Source organism: Poromitra crassiceps, assembly GCF_964638095.1.
Source record: "Poromitra crassiceps genome assembly, contig: HAP1_SCAFFOLD_519, whole genome shotgun sequence".
In the NCBI taxonomy this organism is placed as follows: Eukaryota; Metazoa; Chordata; class Actinopteri; order Beryciformes; family Melamphaidae; genus Poromitra; species Poromitra crassiceps.
Window position 1 is genome coordinate 88813 of NW_028151889.1, and position 23540 is coordinate 112352.

General features: G+C 42.0%; 1 protein-coding gene across 1 annotated transcript; it reads left to right on the plus strand.

The window, feature by feature from the left end:
• Nucleotides 1–831: 831 nt before the first annotated feature.
• LOC310771321 (gap junction beta-2 protein-like) lies at nt 832–22903 on the plus strand (the record flags this gene model as incomplete). Its single annotated transcript, XM_083663961.1, has 9 exons — nt 832–931; nt 1196–1277; nt 1389–1519; nt 3706–3715; nt 14691–14777; nt 17212–17386; nt 19840–19992; nt 22285–22439; nt 22693–22903. 9 exons carry the CDS (start codon nt 832–834, stop codon nt 22901–22903), a joined length of 1104 nt encoding a protein of 367 aa, XP_083520087.1.
• Nucleotides 22904–23540: the final 637 nt, after the last annotated feature.

Below are 23540 nucleotides of genomic sequence, written 5' to 3' on the forward strand. Positions count from 1 at the left end.
TTGCCACTCCAAAACCCCAAACCCCACATGCACAGAACAACATAACAGACAGATACAGTTAGACCTACACCCTACTAGCTATCCCATACTACTCCACCTTTCCCCGCGCTACACTGCCCCCCCCTTTTTAAACCATTTGCCCCCAAATGACACCCCAAAACAACCCTACATCAACACTATAAGCCATTCAACATTTTTCATTTCAAACAGAGCATTTCCCCTTTTTATTTCCCCCCCGCACATCACATCCCCAAGTCCCACGTGCATCTAGCCCATCTCCGTTTCTGATGTTACCATGGCACAGGTGGTCCTACCCTTCCCCACTCAACAGTTTTGTCCACCCTCCCCGCACCGCACTCAACACAGCAAAGGCAGTAGTCCTCTACCTCTTCCTCCATCTGCACCCAGTAGAAATGTCGACAAAGGCGGCTGAGTGTCTCTTCAGGCCCGCGATGCCCCTGACCGCTGTGGCCCCTGTGCGCCCCCCGTAGCGCCAACCCCCGCAGGCAGCTGGGCACAACCACGACGCTGCCTCCATTCCCGCGCCCTTCCAACCCCAGAATCCCCGACCCCCACACCCTCAGGTCCGGAAACAACTCCCACAGTCCCTTCGTGGTACTTGAACACATGCCAACCTCCTCCACGGAAGGCCGGCGTCCGAACGCCACCCACTTGCGCACCGGTCCAACGCTAGCGTCCTCCGCCTGTCTGCGTATCCACTCCTCCACATCGACATCCCCCATAGTCACGTTCTCATCCTCCACCTGTAGACGCTTGTCCTTCCACCCTCCACCAGGGGGCGGCGAGCTCAGGTCAGCGGTGGGAACACAAATGGACGGCATCTCACTCTCCACCCCGGACCTCCGCACAGCACCAGCGGGGGGTGTGGAGCAGTTTGACTGGGCCGGCTCTTCCGACATTTGCACCGCTGGTACCTCAGGAAACACAATCGTCCCGACCTGAAGAACTGGCTCTTCCCTCTGGTTGTTCCCCTGCAGCACCGTTCTCCTATCCGTCACAACGTTCTCTTCTCCCCGGCGGCTCACACTCTCTCCAGCCTGTGTCTCACCTCCGGCCTCCACACTCTCAGTGCAGTCCCTGGCCAAGTGCTCCGGCGACCGGCAAGTCCAGCAGAGTCTCACCTGCCCGCCGCCTGCACGTCTCTCTTCTCCCGCTGTCCCCCGATCTCCGACAGCCTCTGGACACTCCCTGGCCAGGTGTCCCATCTTTCCACATAACCAGCAGGCTCCCGGTCTTCCCCAGTACCGTCGCGTCGCGTACCTGGTCTTTCCCCCGGGACCGCTGCGACACCACCTCGCTAGATGGCCCGGTCTCCCACATGTCCAACACAGTCTCCGTGCTGGCTCCGGCCGCTGCTCACCGTGCAGAGTGGCCTCTTTTATTAGCTGCATCAACTTCTCCGCCCAGGCAGGCGTAGCCTCCAACAGCCGTCTGACCTCTTTCAACAACCGGGCTTCCATCTTCCCCAAGTTGGCAGACCACCAGCTGTGCTCCGGAGGTATCGTCAACTCCCGGCGTGCTCCGTCACGTGCCATTCCGCTGTGGTCGTCCATGGCAGCTAGCTAGAAACGGCTAACTGCTAACGCTAAGTCGAGCCTGATTTTTAAGCCAAAACGATCCCACTTCTGACACCAATGTGGCGGAATGAGGCGCACACCGAGGCAGATCCTTTGGCTTATCAAACTCTTTATTAACGAGCGGACAGACACACATAAAGGCAGGCACGCCAACACCTTGCTAGCTTCTCCTAGCCTAGCCTAGCCTAGCTCTCCCCAGCACCTCTGCTCTCTTCCAGCTTCACACAGCTCTCCACTTCCTCCCCTAGTCTCCACCCACTGGCCCTATGCTCCCTTCACTTGCCACTCCAAAACCCCAAACCCCACATGCACAGAACAACATAACAGACAGATACAGTTAGACCTACACCCTACTAGCTATCCCATACTACTCCACCTTTCCCCGCGCTACAATATCAAAAGTCTACCAAAATCTGATCACTAGAAAGGTCTAATTTTCAAGATGGCCGCCGCCAGTTCCTTAAGACCACTCCTTCATTATTCATCCTAGACAAGTAATTTTGGTGCCTAACCCCATGTTTTTGTGATCTAGGAATCCAATTAGCATATATAAATTATAGTGAAGTGATTACAAGTACAAGTATATATTAAAGCAATTGGTTATAAGCATATTTATGTTAAAAGTGAAGAAAAATTTCCAATATAATTGGACATTTCTCCTTTTTCCACGTGCCATAATGCATAATGGTGATTTCACTTATAATTCACATTATGTTGAAGCTTTCAGGAGATTTCTTTTGATACCAATAAGGAATAAATTAATTATTACTGTGTGGTACTGTGAAATTAGTCAAAACAGGGCCACCACTGATTGAACCTAATAATGGGCTGAACATGGTGTTTGATAGCGAGATCACAAATGAAATTCAGCATGGACAGAATGCATGTCTTGTCTCCAGAGTACAAGTCAATCATAGGCATAAACACAACAGATGATTGGCCTGGGTGTTCTAATCCTTGATCAATCATTCCCTGCCACCCAGGGGTTTCTTGTTTGAAGTTTAGTGAGAGCTCCCACACCATATCAACTGTCCTATCACAGTCAATCAATGCCGGGAGTAGTTTGAAAACGATGGTTTGGCACACGTTTCGCAAATCATTTTGCGATGTTCTGTGATTGGAATTTTATTTTGCAGTGAAAAATCCTGGTTGGTAACGTGTCTCATTGGAATGACACAATCCTTCTTTCACCCTGGAGTGAGTGCTGCTATGATACCCATTCAGTGGGAGGTCCCCCTGCCATCGATAGTAAGGATATTGTGGTCAAGATTGTCACCAGCAAAAAGAAGAGCCATGTCATCCGTTACCATATCTGGGGCAACTGAAGCTGCTGCATTATTTTCAAAACGCAAGACTTCTTCATAAGATGTATTAATTAATACACAGGACAAGATGTTACTATCCCTTGTGCCAAAATCCGAGGAAAAACACATTTAGAAGCCCAATCCAGAATAAAACAAGCTAACAGGCTAACAAACTAATAAACAAGACACAAATCACCAGTTACCTACCCTAGCCAACAGCAGTATGAAGCATGAATACCATGAAGGGTATCCACAAGGAATTGTGACCGATAGAAATGATGTGCCTGCACTGCAAGGCCAACTTAAGGAAGCTAACAACGGCACGTGGTCGAACTGCTTGGACAATTGGCTGTCCAATTGCTACAACCTTTCGGCTTGTCTCCCACAAAAATACAATTTAACAATGTCCGCAGAGTGTCGGAACAAACGAAAGGGCAGAATCAAGCTCAAGCGCACTTGCACCTGGATACTGATTTGTAAGGGACGGGACATTGAACTTTATATAACTTTTAATCAATCCCGCCATTGTTTCAATGATCACTTGTTTCTGTCATCACTTGTTTCTGTGATTCTTCGTCCTTTGCTTGGGTTTTGAAATAAGATCTCAGTATCTGTGATGTTCTTTCCCTCATTGTCACTATGTCTTGGAGGCCTGCCTTCTCCTTCAGCAAAATGTACACTGCCCCCATACTTTTTTCTTTTTGTCTTGAGGTAGGCCTTTCCAAATGGTTCAGAATCTGTATTTGTCAGAAATTCCTCCATTTTATCTCGTAAATGTGTAACTGTCAACTGTTCCTCTTCAGTATTCTCAAGGTAAGAGCAAACCTTCACGAATGCCTGCTCCTTATCTATGTTTTTGGGCTGGCCAGACTTTCTGCGCTTTGCCTCTGGGACTTTCTGGAACTGTAGTGGCCCATTACGGAAATGAACACTGCATGTGTGATGGTAAATCCACTCCACAGCATGTAGATCACAGCAATAATATTCAATCCTGCCTTTCACGGTGAAGGCCTATTCATCTGAACGATTGTCACAACACTCAAGAATGGACTTCACGGACGTATCGGTATTTACATAACTAGAGTCTGCACTTCCATGTGTTATGTAGTCCCAAAGAATAGACAGATCGATTTTGCTGTTGAAAGGACTAGTTGCTACTCTGGCACTTCTCTTTGGTGGCTCAACTTTCTTTTCTATGGATTTTAATGTCTTTTAGATTGATGTACTGCTTTCAACATTTTGAGTGTGCTTTTTCACCAGCTGAAATGACTATGTCATCCCCGCTTTGCACACTTGCACTGTTGATTCCATCAGCTCCCTTCTGATGAACTTCAACCACATCAGAAGCATCTCCTAATTCTTCATGGCAGATTTTGCAAGTCTCTTGGTTTATGACACCAGCAGTCATGGTCAGGCTACAATAGACTACTTGCACAACTCCACTACTTCCTGAAATGAGTAGGGCATCTTGGTTTCCTGTCCTACACTATTGGATGAACTGATTAATGTCAGGTGTGCCTGATCACTGTTGTTGTGACTGCAGCAGTCAGGCACACCTGACATTAATCAGTTCATCCAATAGTGTAGGACAGGAAACCAAGATGCCCTACTCATTTCAGGAAGTAGTGGAGTTGTGCAAGTAGTCTATTGTATAGGGTGTATATTCAAATATGAATTTTGTTTGAGCCTAATTTGATCCACAGAGCTATCCACAACTTTTCAATAATGCAAGCAATATATCTATCGACTGCCAATATTCTCTGCCACCACCTTCTGAATTGCTGAAAATTGTGACAATTCGTTTTGTTCTGTTTAGCTGTTTTTGAGGATACCATGAAGCCTTGTTCCAGTAAAAAAAAAAAAAATTTTTTTTTTTATTACATATTACGTTTTAATAGTCACACACAAAATATTGGATTTCACAATTATGTAATTGTATCTCTGCAATTTGGACAAGTCCAATGGATTTCTAGGCCCCAATTAAGGAATTTTTGCCCATCTTGGATGCCATCTTGAAAATTACACCTTTCCAGTGGTCAGACTTTGGTAGACTTTTAGTATGTTATTAAGGACACCTAATACTACAAAAAACAGTTGAAAAACCTTTTGTTCCAATTTTTTTAGGGTAAGGTGTTTTTTTTCCATATATGCAGCTGTAACCGAGTTGAATCAGCACGGATTCCTCGTGAGTCCCGAGTGGTAGCGAGTGGATTGGTTAAACTCACTCCCCAGGTATAAAGGCATGTTAACCAGCTCCGCCAAGGGAGCTAGCTCTCTTGGTGTTGCGGTTAACATGCTGGACTCCCAAGCCAAGGGTCGGCAGTTCGAATCCACCCCTGGACAAGCCCTTAACATGGGTTGCTGCAAGTACCACCTACACAACGCCGTTACACAGCCGCCTACAGCCTGTTGCACCAGCTGAACGTAAGTTCTGTCTTAAGTTAGGGTGTAAAGTCCACACTAACTGCTACGTTCAAACTAGCTTACGTTTCAACTTACGCACAGCTGGTGCAACCCACTGCTGAGCTCTAGCAAAAACTGCAAAACTGCTTTTATAATCAGCTGGTGGTTCTTATTATGGCCAAAACAAGACCCCCCCCCCCCCCCGCCTTTTTTTTTACAAGAACAAATATATAAAGATAGTAAAATGACCACCGCTCATCCGGTATCAGACTTTGCTGAGGTGCTGCAGCTTAAAAGTATCAAGATGAATGAAGCAAGGTACTCAATACACACCAAATCTCTGCTTTGTCTAGACTAGAGGACTAAGTTTTGTCCCTACATGCACAGTTGACTGTTTTGAAATCAAAACGGACTTATTCCACTTTTTTAGAAAGATTAAACTGAAGCACATGTTTGGTAATTCTGAAACACAAGGGTCTACAAACCTGTGTTTAGAAATAGAAGTAAATTCAATCCGGTTTCTGTAAATCCCTCCATCCAAACCTTCTGCAGAGTGGTTGAAAAATAGACCATGGACAAATACAAAATGAATGAATGAATGAATATGAACCATTGAACCCTAATGAAAGATTGGCCATACAAGAACTCTCCAGAGACAATGACGTCATTATCAAACTTGCTGATAAGGCGGGTGATTATATATGATTATAAGAAAGAGGCCTACCGCCAGCTTAATGATGAACAATTCTAGAGGAAGCTTAAGGCTAACCCCACCTCAGATTTCCAAAGGAAGATTTTAGATGTCACAGACAGGGCATTGGAACAGAACTGGATATCTAAAGATGAACATGACTTTCTTAACTTGAGTCTGTGTAAACATCCTGTGACTCCTGTGTTCTACATGTTCCCAAAGATCCATAAAAGCCTTGTAGACCCTAAAGGCAGACCCATTGTAGCCAGTAATGACTCCCTTTTGGAACCCCTGTCTAATTTTGTTGACCATTTCATTAAGCCCTATGTTTTTAGACTTCCATCCTACATTAAAGATTCTACTGATGTCATTAATAACATTTCTGAAATTAAAAATCTACCTGGAGATGTTATATTGGTTACCTTAGATGTGGAAAGCCTTTATATGAACATATCTCATGAGAGAGGACTAGATGCTCTAGGCTTTTACCTCCAGGATCGCACTGACCTCCCCCCCAGTGATTATCTGTGAATTAGCCTCCCTGGTCCTCAAGATCAACTACTTCTCATTTATAGGAGATTTCTATGTACAGCTAAAGGGCACATCTATGGCCCCAGATTATGTTTTTTTTAGCACAACTTTATTTTCAATCCTGATGATAACAAGAATAACTACAACAAGACATGTCACAAGTCGTGAGCTTCGAAGCTTTCACAAAGATTCCACATGCCAAGTCGTGAAAATACCACATGAGGGGGCCGTTCAAGTGGATTGATGTATTCACAGTAAACACGAGCCCACTTGAACACAGCATATTGTGCAAATCAATAGAGTAAAATGGTTTTTAAGCCTTTAACTGCACCCAACAAAACTAATATTGACTGTTTCTGCTCTCAGGTTCCTCTGTTCTGCTTTTCTGATTAAACCAATAAAAAAAATCTCTATAGACTGGAGTTTAGCATTCTATTCAGCATTTCTGAACTACAACCACAGTGGGGTAAAAAGAAGAGCTGGCTAGTTACTATCGGCTAGTTAGCATGAGCAGTGATAACCTAGCCTGGGTAAACACAAGTGACTGATAGCACATAGATAGAGGTCACGTGGAGGCTGGGTTTACCCAGACTAGTGATAACCACCATGACTGAACAGAGAAGCAAAAGAGAAACTAAACTGCATCAACAGAAACTCCAAGATAGAAGAAAAAAGATGGAGACTGAATCAAAAGTAAACATGAATCTTGTACTGGGGCAAGATCCAGAACAGGAATCAGGACATCCTGCATCAGTCAGCCAAGTCCACCTACAATCTGCTACTCAGTCACATGCCCAGCTGCTCTCCCCCTCGTTGTATACAGTGTACTGTGTGTGTGTGTGTGTGTGTGTGTGTGTGTGTGTGTGTGTGTGTGTGTGTGTGTGTGTGTGTGTGTGTGTGTGTGTGTGTGTAGTATTGTAGATATGTGTACCGTATGTGTGTATACCGCATATTGTAGGCCCTACTGTGTGTGTGTGTGTGTGTGTGTGTGTGTTTGTACAGTGTGTGTGTGTGTGTGTGTGTGTGTGTGTTTGTACAGTGTGTGTGTGTGTGTGTGTGTGTGTGTGTGTGTGTGTGTGTGTGTGTGTGTGTGTGTGTGTGTGTGTGTGTGTGTGTGTGTGTGTGTGTGTGTGTGTGTCTGTCCTCACACTGGCCCCCTCTGTTCTCCTGCTGGCTAGCTGACCAGGAGCTACTCTAACAATCAGCTCTGTTTTACCTCTCTCTCTCTCCCCCCATTCACTGTGTCTCTCACCCCCCACCCCCCTCTCATCAGAATGGATCGCATGGACCCATTTGAAAGAATCTGTCAGCTTTTCTCTCTCTGTTTTTTCTTCTCTTCTCTTCTCTTCTCTGGTCAACAGTGGGTCTTTCAGTCTGGCCCTGACACTGATATCCATTCATTGATATGCATCAGGAATAAGTGTTGCTGTTATTCCCCTAATGACTCCATTACAATCACTGACGCCCTCTCTGTCTCCCTGCTAACCCGATATGCTTCCTGTGTTAATCCTCCCCTAAAGGATGCTTATTTTATCCATGTACTCAGTTTTCTGTGATGCAGATGCCAGGTAATCTTGTCAATCATTTTACAAAAGTATTGAGTTGCATAATATTCACATCGCATATCAGCCTGAGGCCATTGTCAAATCTCCATGAACCAGTACTTTATTAAAATAACCGTATACAGTATTTACATGCATTCATCATGCAATACCATAAGGATCATCTTAAATGAGGGGTATCATTTTCTTTTTCAGCAAGTTTATATATTGTATTAGCTGGTGTCTTTAAAATACTTCTGTTAAGTTTTTTCTTCTTAATTAAAATTAGAAAATATGGTGTTTTTATCAGCTTCTTATGCTAATGAGGTACTGCACTGATTGGTGGCCATTCTGGCCCACTGATTAGTTGGATTTCAGACATACTCTGACTGTGGTGGGGAAATGGTATCAGTTCTTTCTGTGTGGAGTTTGCACGTTCTCCCCTGGGGTTTCCTCCAGATAGGAACCCCCCATTAAAAAAACATAGTTAGTTTATGCATTTTTTTTTTTTTTTTTCTTTGGCGAGCTACTTATTGATGGCCCAAGATGTACCGGTCGAATGCTTCCGCCTACCCATCTGTACTTCATGCAGGAGTAAGTTGGACAAACGGAAAGGGAAACTCAGGGAAAATAATGAGCAATGATAGGAGGGATGTCCCACCTTAAACATCCTAAAATGGAAGTGGGTATAATTTTGGCTCTCTATAGTTATCAAGGAATATGCATGTCTTTTACATTGTACTTGTGGTTCATTTTCTGCTTTATGAAAGTTCTTACCTTCACATAATTGCTCTGTTCAGCCATGTTGGAAAGATCATCCTAACTCGGCCAATTGCTGCTGCGTCTACAATCCCAATTAATCTGGCTGGACGAATCTGTCACAGTTCTTTTATCACTAGGGCCTAATCGAGTGATCGTGGCTTCATGAGACTTGGATTATCACTAGGGCCTAATCGAGTGATCGTGGCTTCATGAGACTTGGATTATGCCAGCTCCGTCTCATTCCCAACGCATCCTGTGTTGCCAATTTGTCAAGTCCCATGGCGTCACTATACAAAGGTGCCCCTTTTCACCAGTTTTGGACGAGCCAGGTAGTCCAGAAGAACTCCCACAACTGAGAGTTACTGAATTTTCATTTTTGGGTGAACTATTCCTTTAAGCAGAAAAAGGTGGAATATGTTGTTGCTGTCATTACCCAATGAAAAGTGAGCCTACCTCTGGCAAGTTCGAGTGTCCTCTAGAGCAGTGGTTCTCAAATGGGGGTCCGGGGACCCCCAGGGGTCCATGACACTTTGCAAGGGGGTCCGCAAAAAGTTTTCAGGAGAATAAAAATAATAACTTTTTTTTTGCAAAAGCTTCATAGTTCAACGAAAACATTTTATGCTTTAAATCTAAAATGGTTCATGGATTACTTTCTAATCTAACAAACCTATCAATTTAAAAGTCAAGCACGTTACCGTGGAAACAATTAAGCTTAGCCGAAAATCACAAATCAGAATGAGGGAGTCCCCGGTATATTTTCTATCTTGGCTGAAAAACATTTGAGAGCCTGTGCTCTAGAGAGAGAGTGGCGTCAGCGGAGGACCAAAATGCGAGACTAATTAGCCAATGAACAGCCAGGAATGGGTCTCGCGCTACTTTTGAATCCTAAAATAAAGCTGATAATGTACAATTTGATTTAAAAACAAACTTTCAAAGTACAACGCAAACTGTCCATTTTGCTGCAACTCGACAGTGCTGCTTAACAGGCCCGTATCCAGGGTTTTGAAATTGGGGAGGTCCAGACATGGCAAGGGGACACGGAAAAAAATTTGAGGGTTCCCCCCCCCCTTTTTTTAGCCATATTTAGAGTAATATATCATTTTAAATAAATAAAAATGTATTTTTTTACCTTTTTTAGCCATATTTAGAGGAATATCTCATTTTTAATTAACATTAGGATACTGTTGTGATGTAATTATTCAGTATTTTCTCCTTTTCTCACTCATTCAGAGCAAAGAGGGAGATATATAGCATGATGATAATGGTGAATACACCAGTTAACATGACACAGACTTAACATGATAGAAATATTATCAGCAAACTTAATGACTAGACTAATTATTCTGATCTGAATGGCATATATCAAGAAACATTGACTCCTCTCTTTGCTGTATAGTGGGAGGTGCATTTTTGAGTAGGCTATTAAAATAGCATGTCAAGTTCACATTTCTTTATTGCCAGATTAAACAATTCTTATTGGTTGTTGGTTGGTTCAACACAACATGTGCGTGCATGCGCGCTTCTTCTTCTTCTCTAGCCTACAAGCATGTAACTTCCTTGATTGTTATTGTTGATAATTCTATTTAAATAGACTACATTTTCATTTCCCGAAACATTCTTAAACAAGAAAGGAACATAGTGCACTGCAAAATATTTTTAATTACATTTGTAAAAAAAAAGAAAGAAAAATTGTTTTTTTTTTCTTTTCTCTGAAATTATTAGGGAGGTCCGGATTTCCCTGTCCTCATCGCTAGATACGGGCCTGCTGCTTAATCCAAGACTTTACTTGCTGGAACTCTTGATATTAAAAAACTGGTGCATTGGAGTGAATGGAGATGTCGCGACTCTTCTATATACATGTCTCTGGCAAGTTCTATTTGTTCCACTAACAGTGAGAAAATAGCTCATCGATCATCAGGCGGGGCCATGTTCATCATTAGCTGATACAGTGCAGCATTGTCCAGCTTGCTGAGTGTTCTTTTGCCTCTGAAAAGTCACATTGACTGTACAGTACTGCACCTGTGTCCAGTTACAGCCACAGAGAGATCAAGAACCCCTCACGCAGCCCTACCCTGTACACCTTACACTACAATACAACTCTGTTCATTCAAATGACTTCCACACTGCTGGTCTTCCCAGTGAGTTTATATTATGTCCATATTAAGGTGTTATGTTGAAACATGTATCAAATTTTTGCATGAACTATTTTGTTAAATATTCCTATTTTAACACAAGAACGCTGTATGTACTTACATACTTTCTAAAACTGAAGTATGACTATAGTTTTTGTAGCACTTGTATACAAACTTGATACGTTGGTAGCCTGACATCACCAGACCAATTCGCAAAAGTGTAAAAGAGTTTGGAATCTCTCAATTAAATTTCTATCTCCAGGGGGCATTACCAATGGGCGGAGTCCAAAATGTCCAATCAGAGCAACGAAACGTGTGATGTAGCGCAGAGCGACTGAAACATGTAAACAGACTGATCTGCTGGTTTGCCAACCACCATGAAATTGGTGGTTATGGTGTGTTACAGCGACCCGGTCATTATCGCGAATTAGAATACGGCTCTCTCGAATACTCGATTCTGATTGGTCAATCAACAATATTCACCGGTCATTATTTCTCGACAACCGACCGCTGCTCTGCCACACCTGGTATTAATCAGTTGATAAGAGCCTTTTGTCAGCAACCACTAGCCTACTAATTAGGCCAACCAGTTGCAGCTGTGGTGTCTTGTGTGCCAATTACGAATGAAACCACTTTGTGTTGAAAACGCTATTAAAATATTTGAATAATTATTTTTGTCAGATTATTGAATGATTTAGTTGTAGGCCGTGTTCTAAGCGGGATAATGTATACTGAGCCGGTGATTACTGGAAATAATGACCTTCAGGTGAATGATTAAGCCCTCAGCTGCGCGTCGGGCTCAATCTCACCTGTCGGTCATTATTTCCACAGTAATCACCGGCTCAGTATACATTATCCCTTACATAAACCCCGACAGGGTGATGCAGGACTCTGATGCATTTAATTTGCCAGACTTCTTTCTGTGGATTGATATGACTCAACGTGGTCCTCACTGTCAGAACTGCGTTCATTCATAGCATCAGTCTGCTAGCAGCAGTATAGGCCTACATAAATAACAGACGTAGAATGCTGTGATTGACCAATCAGATGAGTATTAAACAAAGCTGTGTAATAAAGGGGCTGTGATTGGCCTGGCCATTTTCATGCCGGGTGAAAATCTGCTTGAATGGGAGTGGGCGGGGACAGACACGTCTGCCAGAGCAAATTATTTAACGTCAATATCTTGGTATCTTACTGTAAACAAAAGAGATGGTGGAGACAATTGGTTGCCTCTAGTCTACAGTATCTCATGCCAGTGGTATTGTTAGTTTTGGTGCTCCACATCAAGACCACATTTCCCATAATCCCCATGGCTGCCAGTCACAAAGTGGCTCTTTGCTTCTTCAGTCAAAGCTTTTCTCTTTGTGTTTTGAAGAACATATTGGAAGTGGTTTTTCCATTGTTCTTTCTCTCCTTTCACCATCTGCTATAACATAATCTGTGAAAGCTTCAGCTCTGTTTGCTCTGGAACAGGTGTGTGTCATAAAGCTATCTAGCAGATTTCCCTCCAAATCTGATCAGATTGCACACAATGCAAACTGTAGTGTAGCTGTCAATCTCCTCAGCAATGTCTAATTTGTTTACATTCATTATTAATATCTTAAAATTAATGTGATAATAGATTATTGTTAAATTGCTACACATTTCACCTTTAACGTAACCTGTTTGGACTGCACAGAATGCAGGGACACTGCACTTTGGTTGACTTTATACTATAGATGCATTTGTGTGCCGAATATATGGATAACCAAAGTTGTGGTGTAACCCACATAACTGGAGACTGAATGGAAAGGAAAAGGAGTTGCATTGGTTTTGGATTGCATGTGTATAATTTATTTTCCGAATAAGGTAACAATTCTCATTGGCCTGTATGATTATGTCCATCAGTGGCAATATAACTCAATTAAGGTGTCTGATAATGGAATTAATTGACCACAGATTCCTCCTTAATTTAGTTGATTGACAGAAAAGTAATCGCAAACAATTTTTTATAATCGATTAATCGTGTAGACACATTTTTTAAGGGAAAACAAATATTAACACTCTCTTGTTCCAGCTTCTTAAATGTTAAATGTGAATACTTTCTGGTGTATTTAGTTTTATATGACAGTAAGTAGTTATTTGGGTTGTGGACTGTTGTGGTGTGGTCAATGGTCAGGACAAAAGAAGACATCAAGGATGCCATCTTGGCCTTTGGGGGAAAAGTGGTCGACATTTTTCACCATTTTGTGGCATTTTATAGACCAAATTATCGATAATGAAAATAATCATTAGTTGCAGCCCTATATTAAATACAATCTTTATTCCCCTTCTACACTTTGTATTACACATAAAACATTGCAACGCGTTCATGAACAGGGGTTTTAATTTGAAAGTGCTCACAGGAAGTCAGGAAGTTTACTCTGGCTGGCTTGACACTGGAGTGTCTGCAGGCGCTTCTTTGATTTCATGCAGGGAAGCAGCAGCTACAAATTTCTTGTTTTCATCAATGATCCCAAAGCTGACGTGACAGAGGGTTTGTCTGCATGCTGAAAGGGACAATGTGGGATATTTTCCCAGAGGGATCCTGAAACTCCACTCAGAAGGTGAGAGTTTGTGTGTCATTTTAGTTTAAAGGGTTAAAAATGGGCATAAATAATTTCCCATGCAACACTAATTCAATTTAACACTTTTTAGGAAATGCCATTTTTAAATCAAATTTGACCATGTCAGCTCATTTTATGGATGAAATAGCTAAAGTGCCACATATATGTATAATTACTGTAATATAAAATCTAATGCATTTGACATTTTCTAGTATGTAAATTTATAACCAACTTTGAACTCAAGGTTGCTGCTACAGTGTTGCAATTGAAGCTGTTGCCACACAAAATAACATTTTAACAACAACATTTTAACAACATTCATTATAGTTCTCAATTCAAACAAAGTGTCAGTGCAGAGTATGAAAATCTGTAAATCCCATGAACTTTGATTGTATGCATGTTTTGGGTCTTTGATTACAAAAAGGGCAAAACATGTTTAGAAATGTTTTGATCTGCAAGCCAGTGTATAGTATTTTTCACAGAATAAGTTGAACTCATTATTCCCTGCATTTGTATTTTAGAATTGGAGTATTTTTCTTCTTTATTCATTCTATATTTATTCTCTTATTTATTAATTATATTATTTATTCATGTTTTAATTAATTAATCAATTAGTGAATCAATCAAACAACCAATCAATCAGTCAACTCTTCCAGTCGTGCACACTGTTTGAATGGTGCATGTGGACAGTAGTAGAGTGGGTTGGTACAGTGGTTCAGTGTGTTAGTCCAGCATGGCAGTGGGACGGCGGGTTGAGGAGTTCACATGAATGTTGGCAGCGGGCCTCCTCTCCTCCTCCTCCTCCTCCCCAGTTTCATTCCTTTTCATCCTCTCCCTCTCTCAGCCTTCTCCGTCTCTGTTCTTTTGTTTCATCTCCCATCTCTACTTTCATCCTCGGCCACTCTGCCTTCTTTCGCTCAAACCCGCTCAAACATTCCCAATCCCATCTCTGTAGCTGCATCTATTTACATGTGACAAAAAAATGCCAAAACTACAAAAGTGCGAAAACATTCCAGTCAGCAGATCATCTTCAGTTCAGAATAGATTTCTGTTGTGCAACTTTTTAGTTTTTGTACTTTTTGTCTCTTGTATGACTTTTACCCTGAGCAGAATAGACTGTAGCCCCGTTACTCCTCTTTCCAGGTATGACGTCATCGTCTACCCTACAAGAGTCCCGTCTCCGTACATAGACTCGCCTGCGACTCTGGCTCCCAAGCAGGCGCGGCTCCAGTATTGGGCCTGGCGGGCCTAGGCCCACCCACTTTTTCCCCAGGCCCAATCAGATTTTTTTTTTTTTTTTTTTTTTAAATATATATATATGTTTTTTTAATTAATTAATTTTTAAAACGAACATTTGAATACAAAATAAACACACAAAAACGTTTCCTGACTCTTTCTAACAATAAAAGAAAAATAAAACTGTTATATTAGACTTCAAGTACTGACAGGAGTTAAATTTGGCGCTTCAGTTGTTGTTGTAATGTACAGTGTAGCTAAAAAAGGTCAAAAAAAGCCCTCAAATCATTAATTTAAATTAGATATTCCTCTAAATATCGCTAAAAATGTAAAAAAAAATACCTCAAAATTTTTTCAAATCGGGTGCCGCCCATCTTGGCCAAGATGGGCCCAGCCTACATTTGTTGAGCCCACCCAAAACTGAAATCCTGGAGCCGCCCCTGCTCCCAAGCTGTATAAATCAGCGATACGGACGTATTTACAATTGTCACAGAAACATTTCAAAGCCACATACTTGAGAAGAAGGGTTCATAGCTTCTCGACATCGGGGTTAGAAAGCTCAACGCTCGATGCTCCTTCATATAGGAACCCCACACCAAAACATGCAATATCCTGGTCGCTGATGTGATGCCTCCTCTGGTCATTAGGGGCGCCTGTTCGGAGGAAGGGGAACTCGGAATAGCGTGATCCTCTCACGTGCTATATTCCCTACCGGTGAAGCTTACCCTGTCAGGTGAAAAGAAGCGGCTGGCTACTGCCCATGTCTCGGAGGAGGCATGGAGCCAGTTTCGGCTCTCCCCCAGCAACCAGGATCAATAAATTTAAATTAGCACTAATGGGGGATAAAAATGGGATAAAAAATCAAGAAAAAATATATAAAAAAAAAGAAAAGAAAGCTTGACGCTGCTCATAAATGCCTCTTGTCATCCGAAGTCTGTGCTGGTGATATTATTTTTTCCGGGTTAGAGCCCAGCCGTCACAGCGCTCAACAGCGCCACTCTGGTCGAAAGCTCGGTAAAAAATAATATCACCAGCACAGACTTCGGATGAAAAGAGGCATTTATGAGCAGCATCGAGCTTTCTAGCCCCGACGTCGAGAAGCTATGAACCCTTCTTCTCAAGTAGGTGGCTTTGAAATGTTTCTGTGACACTTGTAAATACGTCCGTATCGCTGATTTAGACAGCTAAAGAGCCAGAGTCGCAGGCAAGTCTATGTACGGAGACGGGACTCTTGTAGGGTAGACGATGACGTCAAACCCGGGGCATGACTGCAGAGTTGCAAAGTAACTACCGGTGAGGTCCTGGCACTTTAATTGAGTATTTCCATTTTGTGCATTCCAGAGGGAAATCATATTATTTTTCCTCCAATACATTTATTTAGACATCTGGAGTTACTGGTTGCTTTGCAGAGTAAGGTTTTACACACAAAACATATGATACTGTAAACTAATAAAATATGTTACATTGTTACAGTTGAAACTCCCCAACAGTATATGGAGCAGTTAGACTGACAACATTGAAATACTCCTCCTTACACTTTAATGCATCAATAATTTAACACTGAAAGAATGATGACTTTACTTTGATACTTATTTTACTAATGCTTCTATACTGTGCAGGTTAACATGTTTAACCTACGAAGGCAGAATCTTTACTTTTAATAAAATATTTTTCCTATTGCTGCTTTTACTTACTTACTTTTTCCCACCACTGGTAGTTTATCACTTAATTATCAAGTTACAAAGTTGGCAGTTGCATCCTCTCTTACCTTTAGAAAGGTACACATTCCAGCACGGTCACCAGAATAAAATGTCAGCATTGTACGTTTCTGCAATCCACGGATAAGTACAATATAATATAATAATGTAGAATATCGTCTAATTTCTGAACCAAAAATGCATATGATGTTTCTACATACGTGTTTATCAATATTACGTCATAGTCTGCTATTGAAATAGTGCTGGGCCAGTAAGGATGTTGTGGCTGGGGTGGGTGGAGGTCGTAAACACTTGCCTTTCACCCCGGAGAGCTACATTTCAACCATGAGTCACATTTAATGTTTTTATTGTTTAAGCCTAACCCAAACCATGACCCTAACGTTAATCAAGTTGTTTTACTTGCCTAAACATAACCAAGGTTGTGAAAGTTGTTTTATTTGCGTTTAACATTTGTAAGGCAGCGAGGTTTGGCATTTCAATTTAACCGCTGTTTTCTTGTTTATGCTGAGATTGTACACGTCCATGGATTGCAGAAACGTACAACGCCAACATTTTATCCTGGTGCTTGGGTTGGACATTCACACAGTTCCACGCCTTCACACCTGAGAGCAGCACAGTACAACCGCAGTCTTTTATTCACACCTGAGAGCGGCCCAAACTGCAGTCTTCTACTGACACGGCGTTCTCTAGTCTCCTGTCTCTTCCCTCAGGATGGCTAATTGGCCCACTCTGTACGCCCAGTTATGGGGGGTGAACCGTCACTCTACCAGCCTGGGGAAGATCTGGCTTTCGGTGCTGTTTATCTTCCGGGTCATGGTGCTGGTCGTGGCTGCCGAGAGCGTCTGGGGTGACGAGCAGTCCGACTTCACCTGTAACACACTGCAGGTGAGGATGCTGATGTGCTTCATTGCAAAATATACGACATCATCATCATAATTAAAATTGGATTCTCCGAAGGAGGAACGAATGGAACAAGAGAGAGGAAGGGACAAAATGTAGGGAAACAGTGGATGGATCAATCCAGAAGGAGACGGTAATGCAACATAAAGGATGCCAAGTGCCATAAAACACCACAGAAGAAGAAGAATTAAAATGAGCAGGCGGTGGTAGTCACGGGTGGTGTCTGTTAGTCACTTTTCATTGTGACATCAGTGATGTCATAAATCAATTGTTCACAATTTTGGTCACGTGTTGATTGTGGGATCATCAGTGATATTATAAATGAATTATGTCATCAGTGATGTCATAAACCAATTGTGACATCAAGAGCCAGAGAACCTGCTGAGGCCAGGCAGCAAGACCAGGCAGATCAAGCTCAAATGAGGCAACGTTCAGTTTCAGTTTCTGACCTTCCCAGTCCCCCATTCTGGCATCATCAGTGATGTCACTCATGTCTATTTGATTTATGACATCACTGATGATGTCCCTCCTGTAATTATGACATCAGTGATTACATCAACAGTCATGAATCCCATAGTCTCGCTGGCCAGCCTGGCGGCACTGGTCACCATGATGGGCGGCGCTTAGCGGCAGTGCCCTTGGAAAATAGTTTCCAACAATCCAACTTGCCATTTTCAGCGTGTAGCAACAAGCTAGCATGTAAGTTTCTGCCGTTAGCTTGCCAGCTAGTTAGCGTTGTTGTTTTCACTGCTATTACTATTTACAGCGACACACAGAGAGGAGGGAGCGGAAGCCACTCTGATTGACATAAGCGGGGATCGGAAATCCGGCAGTGTCGACGCTTCCAATGGGAGAGCAGCTATAGAGCAGGGGAGGGCTTATGCCAGCAGCCTTTTTCCGTGCAGCCAGACTCCTCTCACGGAAGGGAGGAGAGGCTGGCCAGCGAGACTATAAATCCCACAACATGTTGTGCCGATGGCGCATCGTCTACAGAGTCTCCACCCTAGAAATCGAACGTGTGCTAGTAGCCTATAAAAAATAATATGTTCCACAATCCACATGGTTGTGAATACAATAACTCAAGAATCATAGAATGATAAAAACGTCATACATACACACATTACAGCCAGGTTCCCCCTATAAACTAAATGTTTTGATTTTGGAGCAGCTTGCTGCATAATTTAGCATATTAATTAGAGGAAAATGTCTTGAAACGAACATGATTCTGTAATGCTTTAATAGACATATTTAAGTGTTTTTATTTGCAAGGTAGAGTACAGTACACATTGGTTGTAATCAGACAATCACAATCTCCAATGAAACAATAAGTAACTCAGAATGTACAGTCTCCCTCTATTTTCTTTTTCACAAATAACCAACACAAAAAAACAACAACAAATTCAGACAAGAAAAGAAAAGAAACATAATATATATATATACACACACACACACACACACACACACACACACACACACACACACACACACACACACACACACACACACACACACACACACACACACACACACACACACACACACACACACACACTCCAATATCACAACAATGAATGCTTTAATAGACAGAGTTCATATTAATACCACCCATGTGTTATTAGTGTAATCATTGTCTCATTAGCATAACTGATTTATCACATTCTCTGAAATGTAAGTATTTTGTAAGAAAACAACTCAAGAGGAAAATAACTTCAATAATATTTCGTAATGAGTTTTACTTTATGCCAGGAGTAATTTAACAACAGTAAGGGAGCCCGGGGATGATTCGTAACACATTTCATCCATAGAGTCTATATAAGTCTGAGAGTTTTGGTGGGAGATCTCTCAAATTTTGTGTGCCCACATTTGTCTGCTACAAATAGCAATCAATGTAATCTCTATTATAATATGACAGACTTCATGATGTCAAACACAAGGAGTGCCATGATTGTTACAACCTATCCCACTACTGGGGTGAGTGGTAACACTAGCTGGGTACGCTGCAACAACAACAGTAAAGAAGAAAAAATTGATACCACATCATACAATTTGCATAATGTAATGAAAAATCTATGACTTTAAAGAACATCAGTTCTTTGGCTGTAAAATCTGCATTATTGCTGACAGCCATGAAACTGCACATGAAGGATGTGGTGGGTGTGTACAGGTGATCATATGACTAACTTATCCTTGATTGGTGGAAATGGTGCTGTTACAACTCATCCAATGTTACACCCAACCCCAGTCTCCCCTACAGTAAGTTTGCCATATCGTTCATATCACATTTTGGAAGAAACTCATGATGATGATGGCGATGATGATGGTTATGATGATGATGGCGAAGACTATACAGGGCAGCAGAGTGACATAAAGTGAGTATGGAGACTGAAATAATTTCCCTACTACAGGACTCAATTAGCGTGTGTGTCTCTGTGTTCCAGCCTGGTTGTGAGAACGTCTGCTACGACCACTTCTTCCCCGTCTCCCACATCCGTCTCTGGTGTCTTCAGCTTGTCTTTGTCTCCACGCCAACCCTCCTCGTCGCCATGTACATTGCCTACCGTAACCATGGCGATAAGAAGAAGCTCCTACAGGTATGTGTAGTAGGCTATTTAAAAATCTAACTAGAGACCATCTCGCGATTGGATCACCCCAGCCGCGACGGCTGTGACAAAGGAATGAGCCAGGGGTGTAAAGTGTGTGTGTGTGTGTGTGTGTGTGTGTGTGTGTGTGTGTGTGTGTGTGTGTGTGTGTGTGTGTGTGTGTGTGTGTGTGTGTGTGTGTGTGTGTGTGTATGTGTGTGTGTGTGTGTGTGTGTGTGTGTGTGTGTGTGTGTGTGTGTGTGTGTGTGTGTTAGGGTTAGGGCCCCCTTGCTTGAATCACACCCATTTCCGAACTCGATGTTTTTTGTTTTTTTTTATATATATTTTATTTTCACATTTTAAATTTGTATAGAACACAAACAAGACAAAACAGACAAACAGACTCAGACACAGGGGAAAGAAATGAAAAACAAAACAAAAACAAAACAAAAAATATAATCAACATTACAAAGTGGTGCCGCCAGCCACCTATGGTTCTTATGTTCTTGTAAACGATATACCTGGGATCTCACTCAAGGGGTCTATGGGAAGCCAGCCGGGTGAGTCACCCGTCACCCCTAGCCTCGTTGAGGTAAACTAAAAACGGGTCCCAGATAGTTATACATTTTCTAAGTCCATTGGTTCTCAGGAACCTAAGTCTCTCCATGCGTATAACAGAGGTCATGTCCGTCAACCACAATTGGAAAGAGGGTGGAGAGGGAGATTTCCATTCCTTCAGAATTTGTTTTTGGCGACAGTTGTCCCCAGTGTCAGAGACTGTTGCACAGCTGTAGGAAAGTTCAGAGAAGACTCCGAGCCTCGATGTTCGTTTTTATGTCAACTACATGCCTGTAAAGTTTTGTAACTGCATCCTGCATGGTTTTGACACTGTTGTGCTCGCAAAATCTGTCCACAGACAGACAGCCAGCCAGCCAGACAGACAGACAGACAGACAGACAGACAGACAGACAGACAGATACTGTATATAAACACCTGGCAAAGTACTCAAAACAGCTTCTGTGGTAGTTTCTGCTACATTTTGCCATGATGACACACACACACACACTCACAAGGTGAAAACCATGGGCGATTCTACGCTTTCCAACTAGGGAGTGAAAGATGAGGAACCAATGCAGAACCCCATTAGGGGGGTCCAGAGGGGCTATGCCCCCCGGCAGAAAGCTTTGTACATTTTAAAGTAAAATGCATCAATCTTGTGCACTTTGAGAGCAAAATGAAGAGGCTAGAGACAGAAGTACACACATCACATTAATATCCTCTTTACTATGCTTTACAATTATGAAAAAAAATATTGTCTCCTTATATTCTGCATACAGGTTGTTTAAATACAATGGCCCATCTATATGAAAATCACTTCCAGGGGAGAACTCAAGTACAAAGTAACATTTGCTTTGTATGCATAAACAAAATTAAAATAAAATAAAAACTAACTGATTGGAATGATGTTCAGCCAACACAATACTTAGGCTATATAAGCCCTAAAGCAGGAATTTGCAGTCAACTAGTAGAAATTAATATGTGGCAGTCAAAATCTATTTGTGGTGCTCAAAACCTATTGTGGTGTACCACCACAAATAGATTGATGTATGGGAAACACTTGTATAGTATGGATATGACAACACATTCTCACTGTGCATCACCGAGCAAAACCACACAATCAGCACCAACATATCGTCACAATATGCTGAATCACACCTACATGCAAGTTTGCCCAAGCTGCAGTCAGGTGATGTCTCTGTTCTCACACTACTGTCTGGAGAAATGACATAGTCCAATCTAAGCAGAGGTGGAGCTTGTAAACTGCAAATTGTAGCCTTCAAATTGTTCCATAAAATGTCACATTTGTTATCTGAACAGAGGCAAGTATCCCATGTAATGTATCACTTGATATTTTATGTGTACATAAAATACACATGATACATGTTGTATCATCACATAATGTCATTTCAAGTGATGTCATACCATATCATGCATAAATTCAAATTCATAATAAGCTTTATTGGCATGAATTGGGAAACAAATTTTGCCAAAGCATATTGTGATATCACATCAAAAATAAATAAATGCAATTTTAAACATATCAGCTCTTGTCATGTAATGTCATATTTGTATATTTGTCATAATAATATGTTGATACATAATGATAGAGAAAATTCTATTCTCTATCACATAATATCAAGTCTTGTAAAATCATGTCATATTATGTGATGTGATGTCGTGTCGTGTCATGTCGTGTCGTGTCGTGTCGTGTTGTGTCATGTCATACATTGTATTGTGCACCAGGGTTCTGGTAGAGCTGGTTTCCTCAAGGGCTCAGCAGCATCCCAGGAGACAGAACTGGAGAGTTTGAAGAGGCGGAGATTCCCACTGGCCGGCGCCCTCTGGTGGACGTACGCCTGCAGCATAGTGTTCAGGCTGCTGTTCGAAGGAGGATTCATGTAAGATCTGTTTATCTGTTTCTCAGTATGTCTATGTCTTTGCCATCAATGTAAATATGAATTTGATCAACATGGATGTCATCAAAGAAAGAAAGATCATGGTATTTATATTTTTCTTTATGTCTACATAATATATATTATTCTATATACCCTGAAGTGGTCTCATAACATTTTGCTGATCTACAAACAGCGCGTCATTATCTCTGTAGGTATGCCCTATACGTGGTTTAAGATGGTTTCTTTATCTCTGTAGGTATGCCCTATACGTGGTGTACGATGGTTTCCAGATGCCACGGCTGGTGCAGTGTGACCAGTGGCCGTGTCCCAACCTGGTGGACTGCTTCATCTCGCGCCCCACTGAAAAAACCATCTTCACCATTTTCATGGCCACCGCCTCTTCCATCTGCATGGTCCTTAACGTGGCCGAACTGGCCTATCTTGTTGCCAAGGCTGTCACCAGGTAGAGGTATAGGATGAATCAGCATGACATCATGACAACAAAAAAGCACTTCCGGGTGCCACTGCAGCAGTTAACTAGTTTGAAATTTTCAAACAAATGTTACTATCTCAAAAACTATACGTCACATTGCTTATATTTTGACTTTGTGAGTGAGAGCAGAAGTACAGTAGCTCAAGGGTCTGATATATATGTATGTAGTGTTAAAGTTGTATGAAATGTCACAGTTTTGTGTGGATTTAGTAAGAAGTACAGCCTGCTAGAGTCACACATTCTCAAGGCTGGCTCCATAGCGTCCCATTTTAAAGGCTGAAAAAAACATAAACTGCGATTTCTCAAACAGTACAAAATATCAATTAAAGCTGAATTAAGGTGATAGTCCTAACAGTGGTCACTCGTTTAAAGTTGGAATGGAGTGTCTAGCTTACGAAGGAGCAGTTCGATCTCAAAGAGGGCATGGTTTTACATTGAACTGCTGTTTAAAACCAACAGCAGTTGCCCCCAGGAGCTGTGGAAGCCGTTTGTTTAAAACAACCTGATCCCTCCTATTAATCAGTCAGTCAGTCAGTCGGTTGATTATTACTAGTAGTAGGCTACCTTGCTGGTCCAAAGTGTGGAAAATGAATTGATCATTGTACATGATA